Genomic DNA, 17,554 nt, shown 5'->3' on the forward strand with positions numbered 1-17,554 from the left:
AGGCGAGCATTATAACGTGTGTTACAAAGTGACCTACGTTTGTCTCTGAAGTAAAGGCTGGACTACAACAGAGCTGTTTGGAGCAGTTTGTGAACAGTGTTTTCTGTTGGAGATGGTAAGTCCCTTTGGGGGGGACTTTTTCACTTTGTAAACCTATAACGTGCACAAAAAGATATATAACACAATAAAGGAAAGGGGAAAAGCATAATATGAGCACTTTAAACAAATGAAAGAGGTACTCCAGTGGTTTAGGATTGCAATTCCATTACATTTGGGCCTTGGGAGAAACTCAAAAATAGTGATCAACACTTATATTATCTAACATGGGTCAAGCTTTAAAAAACAGGATCCTACCGATTTGCTTTCTGTTAAAGAGGCCATTGATTTACATGACAAGATTTATACCAATCTCTCATGCAAGAGTGGTTTCAATCTTCTCATTTAACTCTCGGCAAGAAAGTGAGTGGGCATATTTCCCAAAATGTTGAAGTACAGTATTCTTTTTTAAGATCAGACAAAAACATGCCATGGGCTAGAATCACTAACTCACACACTCAGTAAGTAACAACATGCAATTATAAATGATAAATGAAGAGTTTCAAATCCAAACGACAGCAAATACAAATTCGATGAGTCATCCAAGCTACCATTCAACAGCTGCCCTTCCTGAAACAGCCCCGAATGGCGTGAAAGCATTCACAGAAACGATCACAAAGGAGACACTCACTTGGCCTGTTGGACGAGCTTTGGATGGAATCCCTAACACAGAAAACACAAACGCTTGAACATTATTACTGATGCATGCACAAAAACACACACACACACACACACACACACACACACACACACACACACACACACACACAATGTCCATCACTATCAATCCGACTTTGAGCTGTTGACAATAAGAAAAGCTGGTCCCCAACAAGCTAAACCGTTAAGACTTGATGTTTCAGTCTCTTATTTTCTTATGTTAAACAGCTATTTTGTATATATTTGTTGCTGTATTTATTGTTTATTTCAAAATAATGTTTAATATGTTTGTTTATGTATACACCAACCACCAAGGCAAATTCTTTGTTACTGTTACTTGGCAAAAAAAAAAAAAAATCCTTTTTTCTGATTCTGATTCTGACTCTTTCCACCTGTTAATGTCAATGCGGAAGTTTTACAAAAAGAGGATCCACACCCACACATTCTTCTCTCTGTCGTGACGCTGCAGGGAGATCACACCTAGTTAGACTTGACGACAGAGACAGAGGCATTTATGGTATCTGCGGCCTGACGGAAATACAGGCACGTAAACGCACCGGAAAAATCAAAGCCATTTTCCTACACTGGCTCCATAAATAAAGGATGAAACAGAATAATAAAACAGAGAGGACTGATAACTGATGAAGTGGAACATGACGGTAAGAATCAGCTCTTTCTGTTCTGTTGTATGTAAATAGTCAAATGTGTCAAATATGTTTTGGGAAAAGCGTTGGACCTAACATGGCAGAGAGAAACTCTAATCTAAGCCTCACATGTGAGACGCATGTAGTGGTGAAATGGAAGTACTGTACAGTTTTGGGGTACTTCAACTTACTATTAGTAGTAGTATTTCCATTATACTTCTACTCCACTACATGTTGGAAGCCAATATTGTACTTTTTACTCATATCTAACAGCAATAATTAATTTGCAGGTTCAGACTATTAAGAACAAAATATAAATTAACTAATAAATTATTAATGTTATTAGGTATAGAGATACCCAGCATTGTATAAAGTAATAAAAATGAGCCCAACATTTACCAGCTGCAACAATAATGATACTAATAGTGATGCAACATCAATGCATCACTACTAATTATAATCCAGGGATATTATATATAGGTTTTTCTACAACGGGTAATTCCACATGATGAGTACTTTTTCTTTTAGTTAAGTATATTATGCTAATACTTTTGAACTTACCAAGTAAGATTTTAAATGCAGGACTTTTTAATGTAGCAGAGTATTACATACACTGTGGTATAGCTACTTTTACTTAAGTTAAAGATCTGATACTTCTTCCAGCACTGGTGTGGCATGTACCACCACTTCACTGAATATATTACTATAACTTGTTGGATATTATATCTGGAGCTCTGGACACTAATAAGTTACAGAATCAATTAGCCAGTAAAGGCCGTTTTATGCTTCTGCGTCGAATTGACGGCGTACCCCCGCAGACCCCTCTGCGTCTACGCCGGACCCTACGCCGTGGTCTGACGTGCACCGCGAAAAATTTAACTACGCGTCGCATCGCTCCGCCATGGCTTGGTAGCGTTGCATTTCCCCGGACTCATTTCCTGGTTCTCCTTCTCCATAAACAACATGAAATCAAGGAGAGGGTGAACTTTTCCTGCTCCAGATTTCCCACCGTGCTCAGAAAACACAGGGGAGACGCTTTTGGAGCTAATCCGCGTCACTCTCTCACTTCTCCCTCGCTCTAACACACTCCCCACACACACACACACACACACACACGCCGGCTCGACGCACACATCCGCGCACAAGTATAAACATCAGGCCACTTACGTAGGCTACGCCGAAAGCTCTGCATGGAGCCTCCGCACAACCATAAAACGGCCTTAAGATTGATAGTCCAACCTATGAGTCAATGTGGGAATCCAGTTTAACATAACAAACCAGTGTTGTGAATGTGTGAATACAGCCGTGCATGGTGGTGTGCTTAAAAGGCCTCAGACATCTTGCAGTAGTCACACTGTTCAAATAACTGTCCAACTATTGTATAAATAAACTGCTTTTAGTAGGCTACAACGCAAAAAACACAACACAATTTGCGTCTACTGAAATATGAAGACGGCAACGAGAGGCACTAATTATATTGCCGGTGGATTTCCCTGTGTTGCTTGTGTGTGGTACTTTCACATCAGTAAGGCTAAAATTGTTAAACAATTCTGATCTCACCTCGACTGGTTTGTCACGCGATTTCCTCAGTGCATAACAATCATATTTTATTGTTGGGTTGGTAAACGGTGCTTAAATGTCATCGCATGGTTGCATGTTGAATAACCAGTTAACTCCATCAGATAAAAAAGAATTGACAGTGTTGGTTAGAATTCTAAATGTTTATCGTTACACTGGTTATACAAGAACAAATGTGAAACTCTTATGCTGGGAGACTCCAATAAAGGGATCCATTAGTACCACCATGACCGTGTTGCTAGCTTCTTGGGAATACGCTAAATAACAATCCAATTGTAGGCTAAATTTAGGTTAGGGAAAAACATGGCCATTTTCAAATAGGTCCCGTGACCTCTGACCTCAAGATATCTGAATGAAAATGGGTTCTATGGGTACCTACGAGTTTCCCCTTCACAGACATGCCCATTTCATGCTAATCCCATGCAGTTTGGGGCAATAACCATGCAGTTTTTCACATTCGGTATAAATGTGTTATTTTCGCCTATTCTAAAATGGTGAATTTGAATATTTAGTGGGGTCCCTAAACAGTCTTAGAGTTGCATACATTTGGTATGATTGGAAAGCTGAGACTCTTGTGGCTTCTGGATGTGTCTTAAAGAGGGCCCCTTTGTCAAAACCTATCCTTCATTATGCTCATATTTTGCAGATTGCTAAATTAATGTGTTTTTAATGGAATTACTATACAGCAAACCTAAGGTCAGGCATGGGAATGCCGTAGACCAGGGGTCAGCAGCCTCAGGCACGCGGGCCACCATTGACACATGGTAGTTCAACCAATGGCACACTGGCAATAAGATAAGACTTTATTAATCCCACACTGGGGAAATTCCTGTGTTACAGCAGCTCAAAAGAAAAAAGAAAAACAATGTACACACATCAGAATAACACAAATACACATTAAGTAGACATAGGAGAAAAAAAAAAAGTGTGCTAAAGTTTTTTTTGGAAAATGTTCCAATCCGCATGCCAAATGACCGCTTTCACATTTATTTACGGCAGTTTGAATGACCTTTTCCCCATCCACATTCTGCAAACACTGATTGGCTAGTACTCTTTGCCTTTTTCACAGAATACGTCACAAAGTACAAAAATAACACTGCCAGAGTGGGCTGGGTAGATGATGGCAGGCCTAATGCTGATATGGCACACGGAGGGTTAACAAGAACATTTTAAAATGGCACTTCATATTAAAAAGCTTGCAGACCCCAACAGTATACAATATAACTGAATATTAAGAGAGGCAGAGCAGCTCATTTTTGCCCTGAGGAACCCTTATTTATACATCCTCGATGGTTACAACTGCTGATTTAGCACAATCAGAATCCGAAACCCATAAATGAAATCAGGGATACGGTATGTGTGGTAATTATTTACTCAAATGTGTTGAGGAGTTTTAGTTACAGTCAATGTTTGTGAGCGATAACACCTCTCCACCCCTGCTTTCTTGAGAAAAAAGGGTTCCAGGATGCTGATACGCCCATGGTGACAGATAACAAGAACATTCCTGCCACATGTTTTTATGTAATCATGAAGTGCACGGGTAGCATTTACAAACCATTGATTGGTTGTTTGTCAGCCTTTGCTCTTATCTAAGTAGTTATAATATTAGACAGTTAATTTGTGTCACTATTTAACCCCATAGCTGCTCCAACCCCCCAGGACAAAGTACTTGATGAATTCCACCATCACCAGCTCCCATGACGTCCTAGAGCCGGTCTACGAAGACCTGGATGCGCCGAAGGTAAATATGAGGACCAGCTAATTGTGGTCCATTTTTGAATGCATGAATGGTTTATGTTTGTGTCTGCTGCTATTATCCTGTTGTGTTTTTTTGTCAGCCTGCTGTCACAGATGGAAGCCAGTCAGAGGTCGAAGCCAAGCCTGTACCTCCTCCCAGGTCCAGACAATCCCAGTCCCAGTATGACGATATCAACATCGTTTACTCTGCAGACACAACTAGCAATACAACCAATGCAGTGGTGAGTGGTGATAGTGTCTCTATAAAATGAACTCATGATAGCACGTATTCATTTAGCAGCACGTATTTATTTTTTATGTCCTTCTGTCGTCAGAATTCCCAACTCGGTGAATATCCTGCAGACTATAAGGCACCTCGCCCTGTTCGTCCTCCTCCCAGACCACCACTGAGCAAATGTATGACCTCCATGAAACTCAAAGCAGCAGTCGAAGAAGACAATCACTGTATAAGTTCAAACTCTGAGCCAACTGTGAGTTTGTTTTTGATATTTTTGATATTAGATATGTAAATACAAGCTTTCTTTTACTTCTGAAAAGATTGCCAAATGTGTGTTTTAATACTAGCAAAAATAGTCTCGCATTGCCAGACCTTCCTCCACAGCGCTGCGGAGTAGGGTCTAGATAGTCCACACAGCAGTCCGTGATGGGAGAAAACGTGCTCTGGTTTATTCGCATTTCCTTAAACCAATCACAATCGTCTTGGGCGGTGCTAAGCGCTGGACGGAGCCACGGTGCCGCTGCAGAATAGCCTCGGGAAGGAACTTGTTTTGGTGGAACATGTGTACGTTCAAAGGTTGTTTTAGTCATGCGAGAGAAAACTCAGATTGGACAGATAGTCTAGCTAGCTGTCTGGATTTACCCCTGCAGAGATCTGAGGAGCAGTTAACCATAGTCCTCAGAAATCCACCAGAGTTTAAAATCACAACACAAAGAAAGCACGGACATCGGACATCCGGCCGAAAAGAAAGACTTCCGGCGGACTTTCCGGTGGCACCGGAGTAATCTCGGAAATGGAACGTCGTCTATATAGACTACTAGAAATATGACTCATCTTAAATGAATAGTTTGACATTCTGGGAAATATGAGCTTTCTCGATGAAAAGAACAATACCACTCTGCACTCCTGAGGTCTTTTTGTCATTGTGAGGTTGATAGACAGGCAATCATCAGAGACACCAGGAAGTCACTGCCTCTGGCCAAGAAATCATTACCCCCTTCAGGGTTTTGCATGAAACAAAAGACATATATAATATGTTCATTAGTGAGCTTTAGAGGTGCTGGTAAACAGGCTAGCAGTTTCCTCTAACCGATAGATATGAGAGTAGAAATCAATTGCTGACATTAGGAGAAACTCATAAGAGGTAAAAACAGGAGGGTAGGCTATACATCAAAAAGGCAACACATCTCTGCAAGAAAGCGAAAAAGCACATTTCTTAGAAAAGTTGAACGAGTCCTTTAAAATGTTGCTCACATTATTACAGTTTTTTTTAAATAATGACTACGGACTATAATGATGATGTTGGTTACAACTAAACCCTATAGCCTATATAGCCTATACCAATTTACTTTTCCAAATGTCTGATTTATTATTAACGCTTACTTCATGCTTCTTATTTTCTCTGCAAGCCTCCAGCTGATACTCCTGAGGAAATACCATCTCCTCCTCCGCCTCGGCCTGAACGCCGCCCTTCTCCCTCCAGCTTTTATGGACCACATTCTACAATGGGACCAAAATATGAGGTAAGGGCTAACGTGTTTCACTGCATCCCAACCTTTCTGTAGCACATCTTCTTAGACTTCTTTAAGACACATCTGATGGTGATTGACAGTCATATTGGAGTTTTCCCAACAACCTCTAGACATCAACAGACATTTGAATCATCTGTTGCTGATTTAAAAATGTGAAATATGTTTAATAATGCTAATATTTTTTTGGGATCAGTGGTGGAATGTAACTAAGTACATTTAAGTACTAAGTACTGTACCTACTTTACTTGAGTCTTTTCTTTTCTACTCTGCTACATTTCAGAGGGAAATTTGTACTTTTTAAATTTGTACCTCTTTGTACTCCATTACATTAATCTGACAGCTTTAGTTACTAGTTAGGCTACTTTACAATTATTTTTTTTGCACACAAAACACATGTAGTTTATGAAATAATATATTTTATTAAAAATGAAACCACCCAACAATATATAGCCCTACACGTCCAGCTGATACGATTAGACAATTAAACACTTAGTTGATTGACAGAACTGTTTGGATCGTTTCCAGTTTTCTAAAATGTAAATAAAATAATTCTGCATTGAGTAGGCCTGTATTTTATTTTCTATTTTATTTTAATTTTTCTATTATTTAAGTAAGTTTTGCTGATGATACGTTTACTTAAAACTATAGTGCGTAGTTTCTGTCGCCCCCATGAGGAATTCTAAGTAATGACAACAAAACTGTCGGCGCGTCCACATAATAAAAGCCTACCGTGATCGCGCACCGCCCCCACCCCTCCTCCATCCAGTTGTTAGTAGCCAAGAGGACACAGAGGATTCAAAAATAAAAACAAGATGGAGTCTTCAGAAGAGGTATTTATCTTCGCGCGGAAATTGCCGGACGACCCCATTTCCTGAACATAGCCATATTGAGAAATACACATTGAGTTGTGTGGAGCTATTAGTCTTAATTGGCTTTGTATCATCTCATTTGGCAATGGCTTGAATGTAACGGACGTGCGTTAATATAAAACTAGTTGCACTAAAGCTTTAAGTAGGGAGACTGGGGATAGTTGTAACACGTCCAATTTCTGTCATAAGGAACAAGTCGGCTCCCTGTGACAGACACTGCGCATTTTAGAAAGGGGGAAAAAAAACTCTTAAGGCAGGAAAGTTTTTTTTTAAACTTATTTTTGGGATAGCAATGCCAGCTTTGTAGGTAAACCCAACAAACTTAAATTATGTTTTTTGTGTGCCTATATGGATATCTTTCATGCAGGTTGTTCTTGCTAATGTTTTAGCTGTTAGCTGTAAATTAAGCTAGTTCATGACAACAACAGTCTGGGTTAGTTGCGGCTACGAAATGTTACAACCTATCCCAAACTATTATGTTAAAAAGTCATTTAAGTGTTGAATAAAAGTTTCAATATCGAGTTATTGTCATAATCCTAATTTCATGATGTTACATTTCACCCCCAGTGTATATCATAATGTTACATATCGCCCCAGGATATGGTACAACTAACCCGGACAATGGGTTAGCTACATTGTAACATTTTCCTCCTTGTGTTTGAGAGTAAACCATGCATTTTCTGTTAGGGTTGCAGGTATAACAGCTACACCATTTAATAGCAGACACATGTAATTGTTAATTTATTAATTTAATTCCAATTAAAAAAAAAAAAAAAACTATCCCCAGTCTCTCCTAACATTTTCAATGCAGGACTTTTACTTGTATGTTTACAGTGGTGTAGTGGTGCTTTTACTTGCTGTAAGTAAAGGATTTTAATACTTTTTCCATCACTGTCTTGGAAAGAGCTACACTGATGAGAGTCAGCAATCCAGCCATTACTACATGAGCTTTATGCAAGAATCTCCTGCCTCAGCTGCTTCTGAAGAAGAGGTGACCCCCTGCGGGACTTTTAATACGGTAAACTGCAAGCTAAAAGTTATGCATTATTGACTTTGTTTTTGTGCGTTTGGGTAATAAATAAATATTCCAACTCAACAATAAACAGGATAAAAGCCCATCAAGTTGTTTGAAAAGAAATGTTGGAATACAATCTATGTTTTGGTTAAATTCAACTGCATTATGCAACCACAATGGGAATGTCTTTGTATTTTCAGGCCACTGACCTACCTGCAGTCCCGCCTCGATTCAGGAAGTTCCCCCTCCCCTCCTCTGCCTCCTTGTGTGAGACCTCGCCTTTACAGGTATGTCAGCTACTGCAGACTACAGGTGATGAACCATATTGGCCAGCTGCAAAAAACAGCAATAAAAGGAGCAGAAACACATGCTCTGTTTTTCATGCTGTCGTCATGGAAAATCAGATGCGTATGGCTTCACTTTTTTTGCTGCATTTTCCACTGTTGAATCAGTGTGAAATGCTGAGTTTTGGTAGGGCTGGCCCAAATGCTGTTTGTGCTCTTAACGGTATGTGACATCCGCCTTTGGTGCATCAAGGTGATTCAACAACAGCCATTGTGACTCGGAGAAACTGAGACTATTGTATAAAGAGTTTCCTAGATCTGTTGGAATACAATCTAGGTTTTGGTTATATTCAACAGCATTATGCAACCACAATAGGAATGTCTTTGATTTTCAGGCCACAGACCGCACTGACAGACCTGCAGTTCCGCCTCGACTCAGGCAATCCTCCCTCCCCTGCTCCGCCTCCATCTGTGAAACCTCACCTTTACAGGTATGTAAACTACTCCAGACTACAGCCAGGTGATGAACCATATTGGCCAGATGCAAAATAACCGCAGCAAAAGGAGCAGAAACACATGCTCTGTTTTTCATGCGGTCGTCTTCAGATCAGATGCGCATGGCTTCACTTTTTTTGCTGCATTTTCCACTGTTCAGTCCGTGTGAAATGCAGAGTTTTGGTAGGGCCGGCCCGGGTGCTGTTTGTGCTCTTAACAGAACGTGACATCCACCTTTGGTGCACCAAGATGATTCAACAACAACCATTATGAATTGCTGCGACCCAGCAGCCACAATACCGTACATCCAGCCAGTGCGCTTCTAATACAGCAACATCTCGTCGTAAGTGTTCATTTTGTTAATATTTTTCTTTTTAACAATATTTGGTCGCTGACCACTGACCGGCCTTAGGTGAGCCGACCCCCTTTACAAGTATGAGAACCACTGCAGACTACTGGTGATGAACCTTGCTTGTCCAGGAGCAAAAAACACCAACACAAATCACAGAAATACATGCTCTGTTTGTCATGCTGTTGTCATGGAAAATCAGATACATATGGCTTAGATTTTTATTTATTTTTTGGCTGCATTTTACACTGTTCAGTCAATGTGAAACCCAGAGTTTGGTAGGGCCGGCCCAAGTGCTCTTAACGGAACGTGATATCCACCTTTTGTGCACCAAGGTGATTATACCTCGGAGAAACTGAGACAATAGTCCCTTTCCGACTGGAGTGATTTTTGCAGTTCCTAGAACTTTTTTTTTTTTTTCTCCTGTTCCGACTTGACCAATTTGGGGATTATTAAATTCCTCTGACCGCAGTTCCTGTAACTCTTTCAGCTCCTACTTCAGGGCAGGGTCTTTTCCCTTTTCCGCATCTTTTTAATATTTTATTAACTTCACGGTTTAGCATGCCTTCTGCTTTTGTAAACACGTCTTAAGTTTATCTTTGCACTCTAATGTTTGGTGTTGTGTTTTTACTTTGATATAAATAAAATATTTAATAGAAAAGTGGGTTACTACAGTTATTTGTACATGCACACATGAAGGTAGGCCTACCTGCTTGATTAAAAAGAGCAGCAGCAGGTTAAATGGCTGTGGTATCATAACACAACATTGTGAAGGTTAGATGGCTGTGTTATAATAACAAAAGGTCTTTTGTGTTCACACAGCCATCTAGTCACACCTGTTGACATTCTTGTGACATTTTTGTGTTCTCATCACAAATGGTCTACACTGGCATTCAGACAACTTTGTCTGAACTCACCCCTCCTACCACTTCCTATGGCCACTTGGCCAGTGGATGGAAAATGGAAAAATGTTTTTGGGGGGGAGGGGGAGTATTTAGTAGAACTGTTTAGAAGTGGACTGTTCCTATAACTACGTTCCTATAACTACTTGGTCGAAAAGAGGCTAATTATATAAAGAGTTATTTATTTATTTATGAACATTTATTATAGGATCAGCCCCATGAGATGCAGCATCTCGTTTTCATGGGGGTCCTCCGGATCATTCCCTAGATCTTTAAGTGGGTCAAGTGCTCTGATTATCCACTCAACAAAGAGATTCACTTTCCTTCCTATAATGACATAACCTTCCTATTCAGGTGTTCGTGGAATATTACTTACTTAACCCTCTTCGTCATCCTTTTGACATAAGGCCACACAGTTTGCTCTCATGAACATTTCACTCAAAAACAGAAGTGTATATCTCATGGTAACCTTAAAGAAAAAAAGTCAGCAGGATTCATCATCTGGCCTCTGTCTTGTGTAAGGAAAACATAAAACCATTAAGTTATACTCCAAATGTTGTATATTTGTGCAGTACAGTCAATTAACAACTTAATTTTCTTTGTCTATTACAGAAACCTCCACCGCCTTCATTCAGCCCGCCATCCCCACCTTTAAAAGGGAAAGCATTGGAGTCAGTGAGATACAGTGAGATACAGGATCCTCCCTACCTGGACATACTGCCAGGGGATGTAGATAACAGGGTGAGAGAGACCGTGCACACACACGCACATGCACACACATAGATGTAGACCGGGGATCTTCAACAGGGAGTCCGGGACCCCTAGAGGGTCCCCAGAGTCAATGCAGGGGTGCCTCCAAAATTATTGTTAATTTTTATGTGTCGATCTATCTATCTATCCCCCCCACTGCTTACTAGCCTATAGGTAATGTGGTCACTGAGGCAATCCACAGATACAGTTAATGCTAACGATTCACTGTGCCACATGTATGTTTAACATTAAAATATGATTTATAAAATCATGCCAACAACTATTAGGCCCTACATGTTACTGTAGGCCCCGTTTTATTATGCAACATTTTATACAATATATGTAGTAGGGGGTCCCTTCTCCCATCTCTCTTTCAGTTAAGGGGTACTTGGCTTATAAAAACATTGAAGACCCTTGATGTAGACAATTAGTATGCTTTAATAATATTCAGATCCATTAATCTTTGTGTGTTACACACTACCAGACAAAAGAGAGGCCAGCAGTACGCTACCAGAGTGACGGCTGCTCCCCTCATCAACAGACCCCCGAGGATAAAGAGGTACGGCTTTTCTAAAGCGTTCACTTTATCCACTCCTTCACCAGCAAATAAACAGTGATTTTTGCACAATTTAATTTTGTACTAAGTGTAAGGAGGTTTCTGCAATGGATTTTTATTGAAAAAAATAACCTGTTTTCCTCAGGAAATCACTGGGATGTTGAGATGGTTGATACGTGTGTCAAGTAAGTACTTTATTTTTTATTTTTTTTTTTTTTCTTGAGAACTAAAGAAGAAATGTGCAATAAATACACCAGTAACCAAGCAAAACATGACACTGTCCTCAGGAACAAAGCGCATTAATCAAAGTGTACATTATCTCTGTCTGTGCTGTCACTCCAACAGAATCTGATTCCATGGCTCCGTCATTGTATGGCCTCAGTCTAGAGGAGGAAATAAGGTAACCACACAGATGCATATTTGTACTGGCGACGTCATTTTGGTGCCATAAGTTGTACTTCATACTTTTTAAGAGGAAAATAATGCTTCAGATTAAATTAGATGTACACTTTGGAAAGGCTACAATTTTCTAGTGAACAGTTTTGAATACCCAGTGTTTCCCACACACAGACTAATTTGTGGCGGTGTGCCGCGCAACCAACAACTGCCGCCGCGCATTGAGTTTCGTTATTAATAAAAAAATAATAATAAACGCAATTTAAAACACGCAGCATATTGGTAACTGCATTTCCTTTCCCTGCTCTTTCTCTCTCTCTGTCACTTGCGTCTCTCACTCACTCACACACACACACACACACACACACACACACACACACACACACACACACACACACACACACAGCCCCTCCCCCCATGCACACACCGTCTGTCTCCATGAAAATGAGAGAAGACGGCTGGCGAAATTCACAAGTTCACAAAAGGTTGGTATCTCGTGAACACATTTACACAATCACACGTTAAAAAGTGCTATAAAAATATTTTAGATTCTGAATACAATGTTGTCAGTGATTTAATGTTGGAGTCCCAACCCGACTCTTAGCAAACAAGCGATTGCGCATGCTTTAGAAAGTTAACTAGTTGCAAGATTGCGATAAAATGCAGTTCGGTTGTCGAGGTCAAAACACCATATGTAGCAGCTGTGAATCAAATAAACTTATTATAAATAATGTTATGTCATTTTTTTACTCTTACACTGACAAAGGCACGTGTTGAGGATGAGGACCAGCCTGAACGGGAGGTATCGGTCTGAAACAGAGCTGAACAGTCCGACCGGTGTAATTAGTTATGTTATTATTTTGTTTACAATATTTTCAGGCTTCAACCAGTGCTGCTCAAGCAGTTAGACAGGTTCAGGGAGAGAAATAGATTAATTTGGCATGGAAGAAAGAGTAGGAGAGGACGACGGCATCCAACGGTGTGTTCTCCTCAGTTTTTTTATTTTTTTTATTTTTATGAAAATAAGTGTCACCCCCCCCCCGCACCGCCGGCACAAATTCTTTCTAATCTTTAGGAAACACTGATACCTAAATACAACATTGCCTTTAACCAAATGAGCTGGATAAATAAAAAGATTTTTTTCATTGTCCCTATGCAGATCATTTAATCAGAGGGCGATAAATGTGAGGAAGGCTCTGCGTCTCTACAACCTTCTCATGATGAAGCGCAGTGAAAGCCTGCGGACCATCATCGGTGAGTTCAGCTCCATCTCTGACAGCCTGGACAAGATAAAGAAGACGGCCAAAACCATGGGCATTGCTGGAGGCACCACAGGTGCTGTTGGAGGGGTGACTGCAGTGTTGGGTGTCGTCTTCGCTCCTGTCACCTTTGGTACCTCGCTTATTGCTACAGCTGTTGGTGCTGGTATGGTGGCGTCCGCTGGCGGCATGGGAGCCCACACTGCTAAAATCAACAAGAAGATTGTGAATAAGATGACAGTTGAGAAACTAGTATATGAATATAAGGGAAATGTTGTAGAGCTGGAACATTGTCTGGGGTTCATCCTCTCTGGGATGAATGAGCTGCGAAGGCACGACATTGCCAGGTTACAGAGGGCAGGAGCCCAGCCTGATGCACTGAAGACGGCACATCTGTCACAGTCGGTGTTTAACATGAACAATGATAGGAAGACCTCCAATGCACACGCAGGCGGGATGTCCTCTGAGAGGCTGCTCCAGGACTTTGTCAAGGAAATGGATCAGTATTTTACAGAAAAGGATGATCAGAAGCTGAAGAAGTCGAAGAGGAGCAGGTTTTCTGGTAGAGTTCGCCTGCTGGCAAATAATCTAGCAGATGAGCTAGATCATCTGAATCGTATGTGGGAAGTGTTTAGTTGAATCGTGTGTGTGTGTGTGTGTGTGTGTGTGTGTGTGTGTGTGTGTGTGTGTGTGTGTGTGTGTGTGTGTGTGTGTGTGTGTGTGTGTGTGTGTGTGTGTGTGTGTGTGTGTGTGTGTTTTATCACTTGTATTTTAATAAACATTGAATATTTGTTAAAACCTAATGTGTGGTTCACTAAAGCAAGTATTTAAAGAAAGTTCAAGATTGTAGTTATTCTACCATTCATGATTGTGCTAAATAAAAGCGCTGAATGAATGGCAATCACCCACATTGTTAAAATAACACCAGTAGTACAAGTAGGGCCTACGAGTGTTTACTTTTTAGTTTGACACTGACAGTAGAAGAGTACCTGTATGCACGGAATGTGGAAGAAAAACACTGGCGGAGTGATAACATGGGCTGTGCGGAAGGATACCACCAGTCCTTCCTTAAACTATATCTGAGCACCGCGCCACCACATGCGCCATTTTCCTTTTCGAGGAGCAAACAACTGAGGAAACACCATTGCTGAACATCGCTCTATTGGCCGAAATGGCAGTGTGAAAGTGCCGCGACTCAGCAGCCAACAAAACAGTGCATCCAGCCAGTGCACTGAGTTACTTCTAATTCAGCAACATGTCGTAAGTATTATTTTTTTTATTATTTTCTTTGGTCGATGACCGCTGTGCGGCCTACGGTGGCCACGCGCATCAGCAACCTGACGTTACCGCTAGCACGAAGCTAGCTACATCGTTTAACATTCCAGTTAAAATTAGTTTTGACATTTATAACCAATTTGACATTATCTGAATCGTCGAATAGTTGCAAAGTGACGTGGGGATGTATTACAGGAATAATACATAATACAGGATTAGCTAGCAGAGATGACGTAAAACGTCAAATTAATATGAAAGGTTACAGGTTGTATTTAATACAATGTGCCGAGACGATTTAAACAAATCGAATCGTGAAAGACTCCGTTGCTACATTTGTATAACGTTAAAGAATCAGTGTTTTATCCCGAGTGTCTACGTGGCAACTATAAAATGGTCCGTTTCCTCTTTGTGTTAAAATGGCGGCTTCATGTTGGCGGATTGAGAACAAAAGTGTGGCTTTGCATAGCGAGGCACGATGACGAACTCCGTGACCCTGTTCGGAGACAGACTGACGTCAGAGTCACAAGACTGGTAGCTGGGTGGAAGCATGTGACGTGCAACGGGAGCATTGCAGTGATGGGGGCAGTGTTGCACCAAAATAGGATTTGCCTTTTGAGATCAGAATCATTTTCATACTAAACACAATGTTATTTACCCACATAATTATTTATGAGAGTAGTGTTGCCAGTTTAAAAGTCTAGAACTTTTGATCAATATATCTCCACCGTATTGATGTTCAGATGTTCATTGCAAATGTCTTATTTTTTATTTTTTTTCCCCATCCTCAGGTCCTACGTGGAAACCCTCAGCACTGCTGCATTCGACAGCATAAAAGAGTTCGAGACTTTACTATCATCGATACGCACTCCATTCGTGACCAACAACAGCCACTATGACCATGATGATGACAAACTCACAGTTTGGCCTGGAAGACATGGAGGCCCTTCTCTGGGGACCTTCCTCTCCCATGGCTGACGCCGAGAGCTTCCTATCTTCAGGCCTTGAGCAAGAAAATCAGGAAGGAGGAGGAACCTCATTGGAGGGGGACGCTTCACCAGTGTCACCCCTAACCTCCTCATCACTGTCCTCTTCCTCCTCTCCTCCTCCCTTTTACTCTCCTCCTCCCTCACCTCCAGCCGTCCTCCTCCAGGGGGACAAAGCTGGGACAGAGTCCGACTTGCTCTCCCTCCACTGGTTGGGCCACCATGGTCAGCTGAGACAGACAGTCTCAGATGACAGTAAAGGTAATGAGTGTAAAAGAAATTGGAAAGCAATCTTTTGAGCACCCTCATTAACATATTAAAAATCCTTTTTGAGCACCAACTCTTGGGAAAGACAATCATTGCCAGTGTAACAGGAAAATCAGACTGCTCATTAATATACTGCCTTGTTTGCCTCCACAGAGGATATGTTCGGTGACCTGGATTGGATGGCTGAGAGAGTGGATCTGAGCGAGTTTGACCTGGACTCTCTGATTGGCTCCTGCAGTCCTACGGAAGAGTCCCCCAGCTATCCAGAAGACCTCCTAGCCTCCCTGGATTGCCCCATGGAGCTCGACTCCCTCCCATTGCCCACTCTGTCAACTCCTGCGCTCTCGAGTCTTCCCTCTGATCCTCTTCCAAGTACACCTACCCCTCCCGCTGTCTGTTCAGATCCTTCTGTCATTACAGTTGATGAGCATGAATCCTACATTGGAGCACAGGATGTTCCCTACCTTCCCTTGTGTGTCCCTGAGCCACAACAAGAGCTGGAAATCAAGTCTGAGCCCACTTCCCCAGAACCCCTTTCCCCCTTGGTTGAGTCTCCCTCCTCCCCAGCCTACACCCTGGACCTGGGCAGTGAGGTGGATGTCTCGGAGAGCGAGGTGAAGCCAGCGGTAGCTACTGTGGTCTCTCAGGTCCCGAGGCTTGTGCTCTCCCTTTCACCAACCCGCATCGTCCTCGTGCTGGCTCCCAAAAATGAAATCGGGATCACCACCACCACCGTAACCACTACATCACAGATCATTCATTCCTCCCCTCCTGCCTCCCCTCCACCAAAGTCCTCCAAAAGCAGACCATACCCTGAGCCCACCTATAAAGCTAGTCCACCATCTCCCAGTCCCACCGGTGACAAAGTAAAGTCCCTCCAGGTTGCAGATGGAGATGTAAGGGCAACTTTGAAGGCACCAAAGGCCAAGAAACTAAAGAAGATGCAGCAGAATAAGACGGCCGCTACACGTTACAGGCAGAAGAAGAGAGCTGAGCAGGATTCACTTCTTGCAGAGCATACACTGCTGGAGAGGAAGAACATGGAGCTGAATGAGAAGGCTGAATCCATGGCCAGGGAAATCGAGTACCTCAAAGAGCTGATGGAGGAGGTCCGCCAGGCCAAGACTAAAAAATGTCTTGGTGCAGACCCCTAGTGGTTGGACCTAACAACAATGACAGACGATGTGTGTAATCAGAAATGACAATTGAGAAAGCGAGCTCAGCAGATTTTCTTTCTTTTGTGCAAACAAGTATCCGTAAAGTATGTGTTTTGTCCACACAGCATGTCTTGGATTCACAATCCAGTAAAACTGATGTTTTTTCAGAATTCCATTTTAAAATATCAAACACTGGTATTAAATATAGAATAATTTAGTCACGTTTAGAGTAGTTATATGGAAACAAGTATTTTCCACACTGTATGAAATGTGTTGTTATAATGTATGTGCCCTATCTCTGGGCCTCAGTAACCTGCCAGTAAGATGTATTACAAAAATTGTGTATTTATAGTATAACCGGACCATCTGTATTATGAATCTCTTAATAAAGAGTCTTAAAACTAATCCAATTTGGTGTGATTACTTCTGGGACACTTATTATGTTGGGAGGATAGTGGTAGGCACTTGTTCCCCTTGGGTAATTAATTATGTCTGTATGCTTCACTTAACATGCT

General features: G+C 41.5%; 2 protein-coding genes across 2 annotated transcripts; both read left to right on the forward strand.

The window, feature by feature from the left end:
• The first annotated feature begins 1,269 nt into the window (after positions 1–1,269).
• Positions 1,270–14,258, forward strand: LOC120575492. The gene is made up of 13 exons (XM_039826318.1): positions 1,270–1,412; positions 4,618–4,716; positions 4,814–4,954; positions 5,048–5,203; positions 6,360–6,473; positions 8,256–8,369; positions 8,567–8,653; positions 9,046–9,141; positions 11,009–11,137; positions 11,631–11,705; positions 11,848–11,887; positions 12,048–12,102; positions 13,258–14,258. The coding sequence occupies exons 1-13, from the start codon at positions 1,395–1,397 to the stop codon at positions 13,994–13,996; spliced, it is 1,863 nt and encodes a 620-aa protein (XP_039682252.1). The 5' UTR covers positions 1,270–1,394; the 3' UTR covers positions 13,997–14,258.
• Positions 14,259–14,447: 189 nt separating this feature from the next.
• Positions 14,448–17,444, forward strand: atf4b (activating transcription factor 4b). Its single transcript, XM_039826319.1, has 3 exons — positions 14,448–14,617; positions 15,421–15,876; positions 16,036–17,444. Exons 2-3 carry the CDS (start codon positions 15,525–15,527, stop codon positions 17,034–17,036), a joined length of 1,353 nt encoding a protein of 450 aa, XP_039682253.1. The 5' UTR covers positions 14,448–14,617; positions 15,421–15,524; the 3' UTR covers positions 17,037–17,444.
• Positions 17,445–17,554: the final 110 nt, after the last annotated feature.

The sequence above is a fragment of the Perca fluviatilis genome, chromosome 15 (assembly GCF_010015445.1).
Source record: "Perca fluviatilis chromosome 15, GENO_Pfluv_1.0, whole genome shotgun sequence".
Classification (NCBI taxonomy): domain Eukaryota; kingdom Metazoa; phylum Chordata; class Actinopteri; order Perciformes; family Percidae; genus Perca; species Perca fluviatilis.

Excerpts from the sequence above, each read along its gene's own strand:
- LOC120575492 (XM_039826318.1), top strand. Across the intron at positions 4,717-4,813 it reads AAGACCTGGATGCGCCGAAG|CCTGCTGTCACAGATGGAAG; the intron begins GTAAATATGAGG and ends TTTTTTTGTCAG. Across the intron at positions 5,204-6,359 it reads GTTCAAACTCTGAGCCAACT|CCTCCAGCTGATACTCCTGA; the intron begins GTGAGTTTGTTT and ends TTTCTCTGCAAG.
- atf4b (XM_039826319.1), top strand. The coding sequence starts at position 15,525 with ATGACCATGATGATGACAAACTCACAGTTTGGCCTGGAAGACATGGAG. Across the intron at positions 15,877-16,035 it reads AGTCTCAGATGACAGTAAAG|AGGATATGTTCGGTGACCTG; the intron begins GTAATGAGTGTA and ends TTGCCTCCACAG.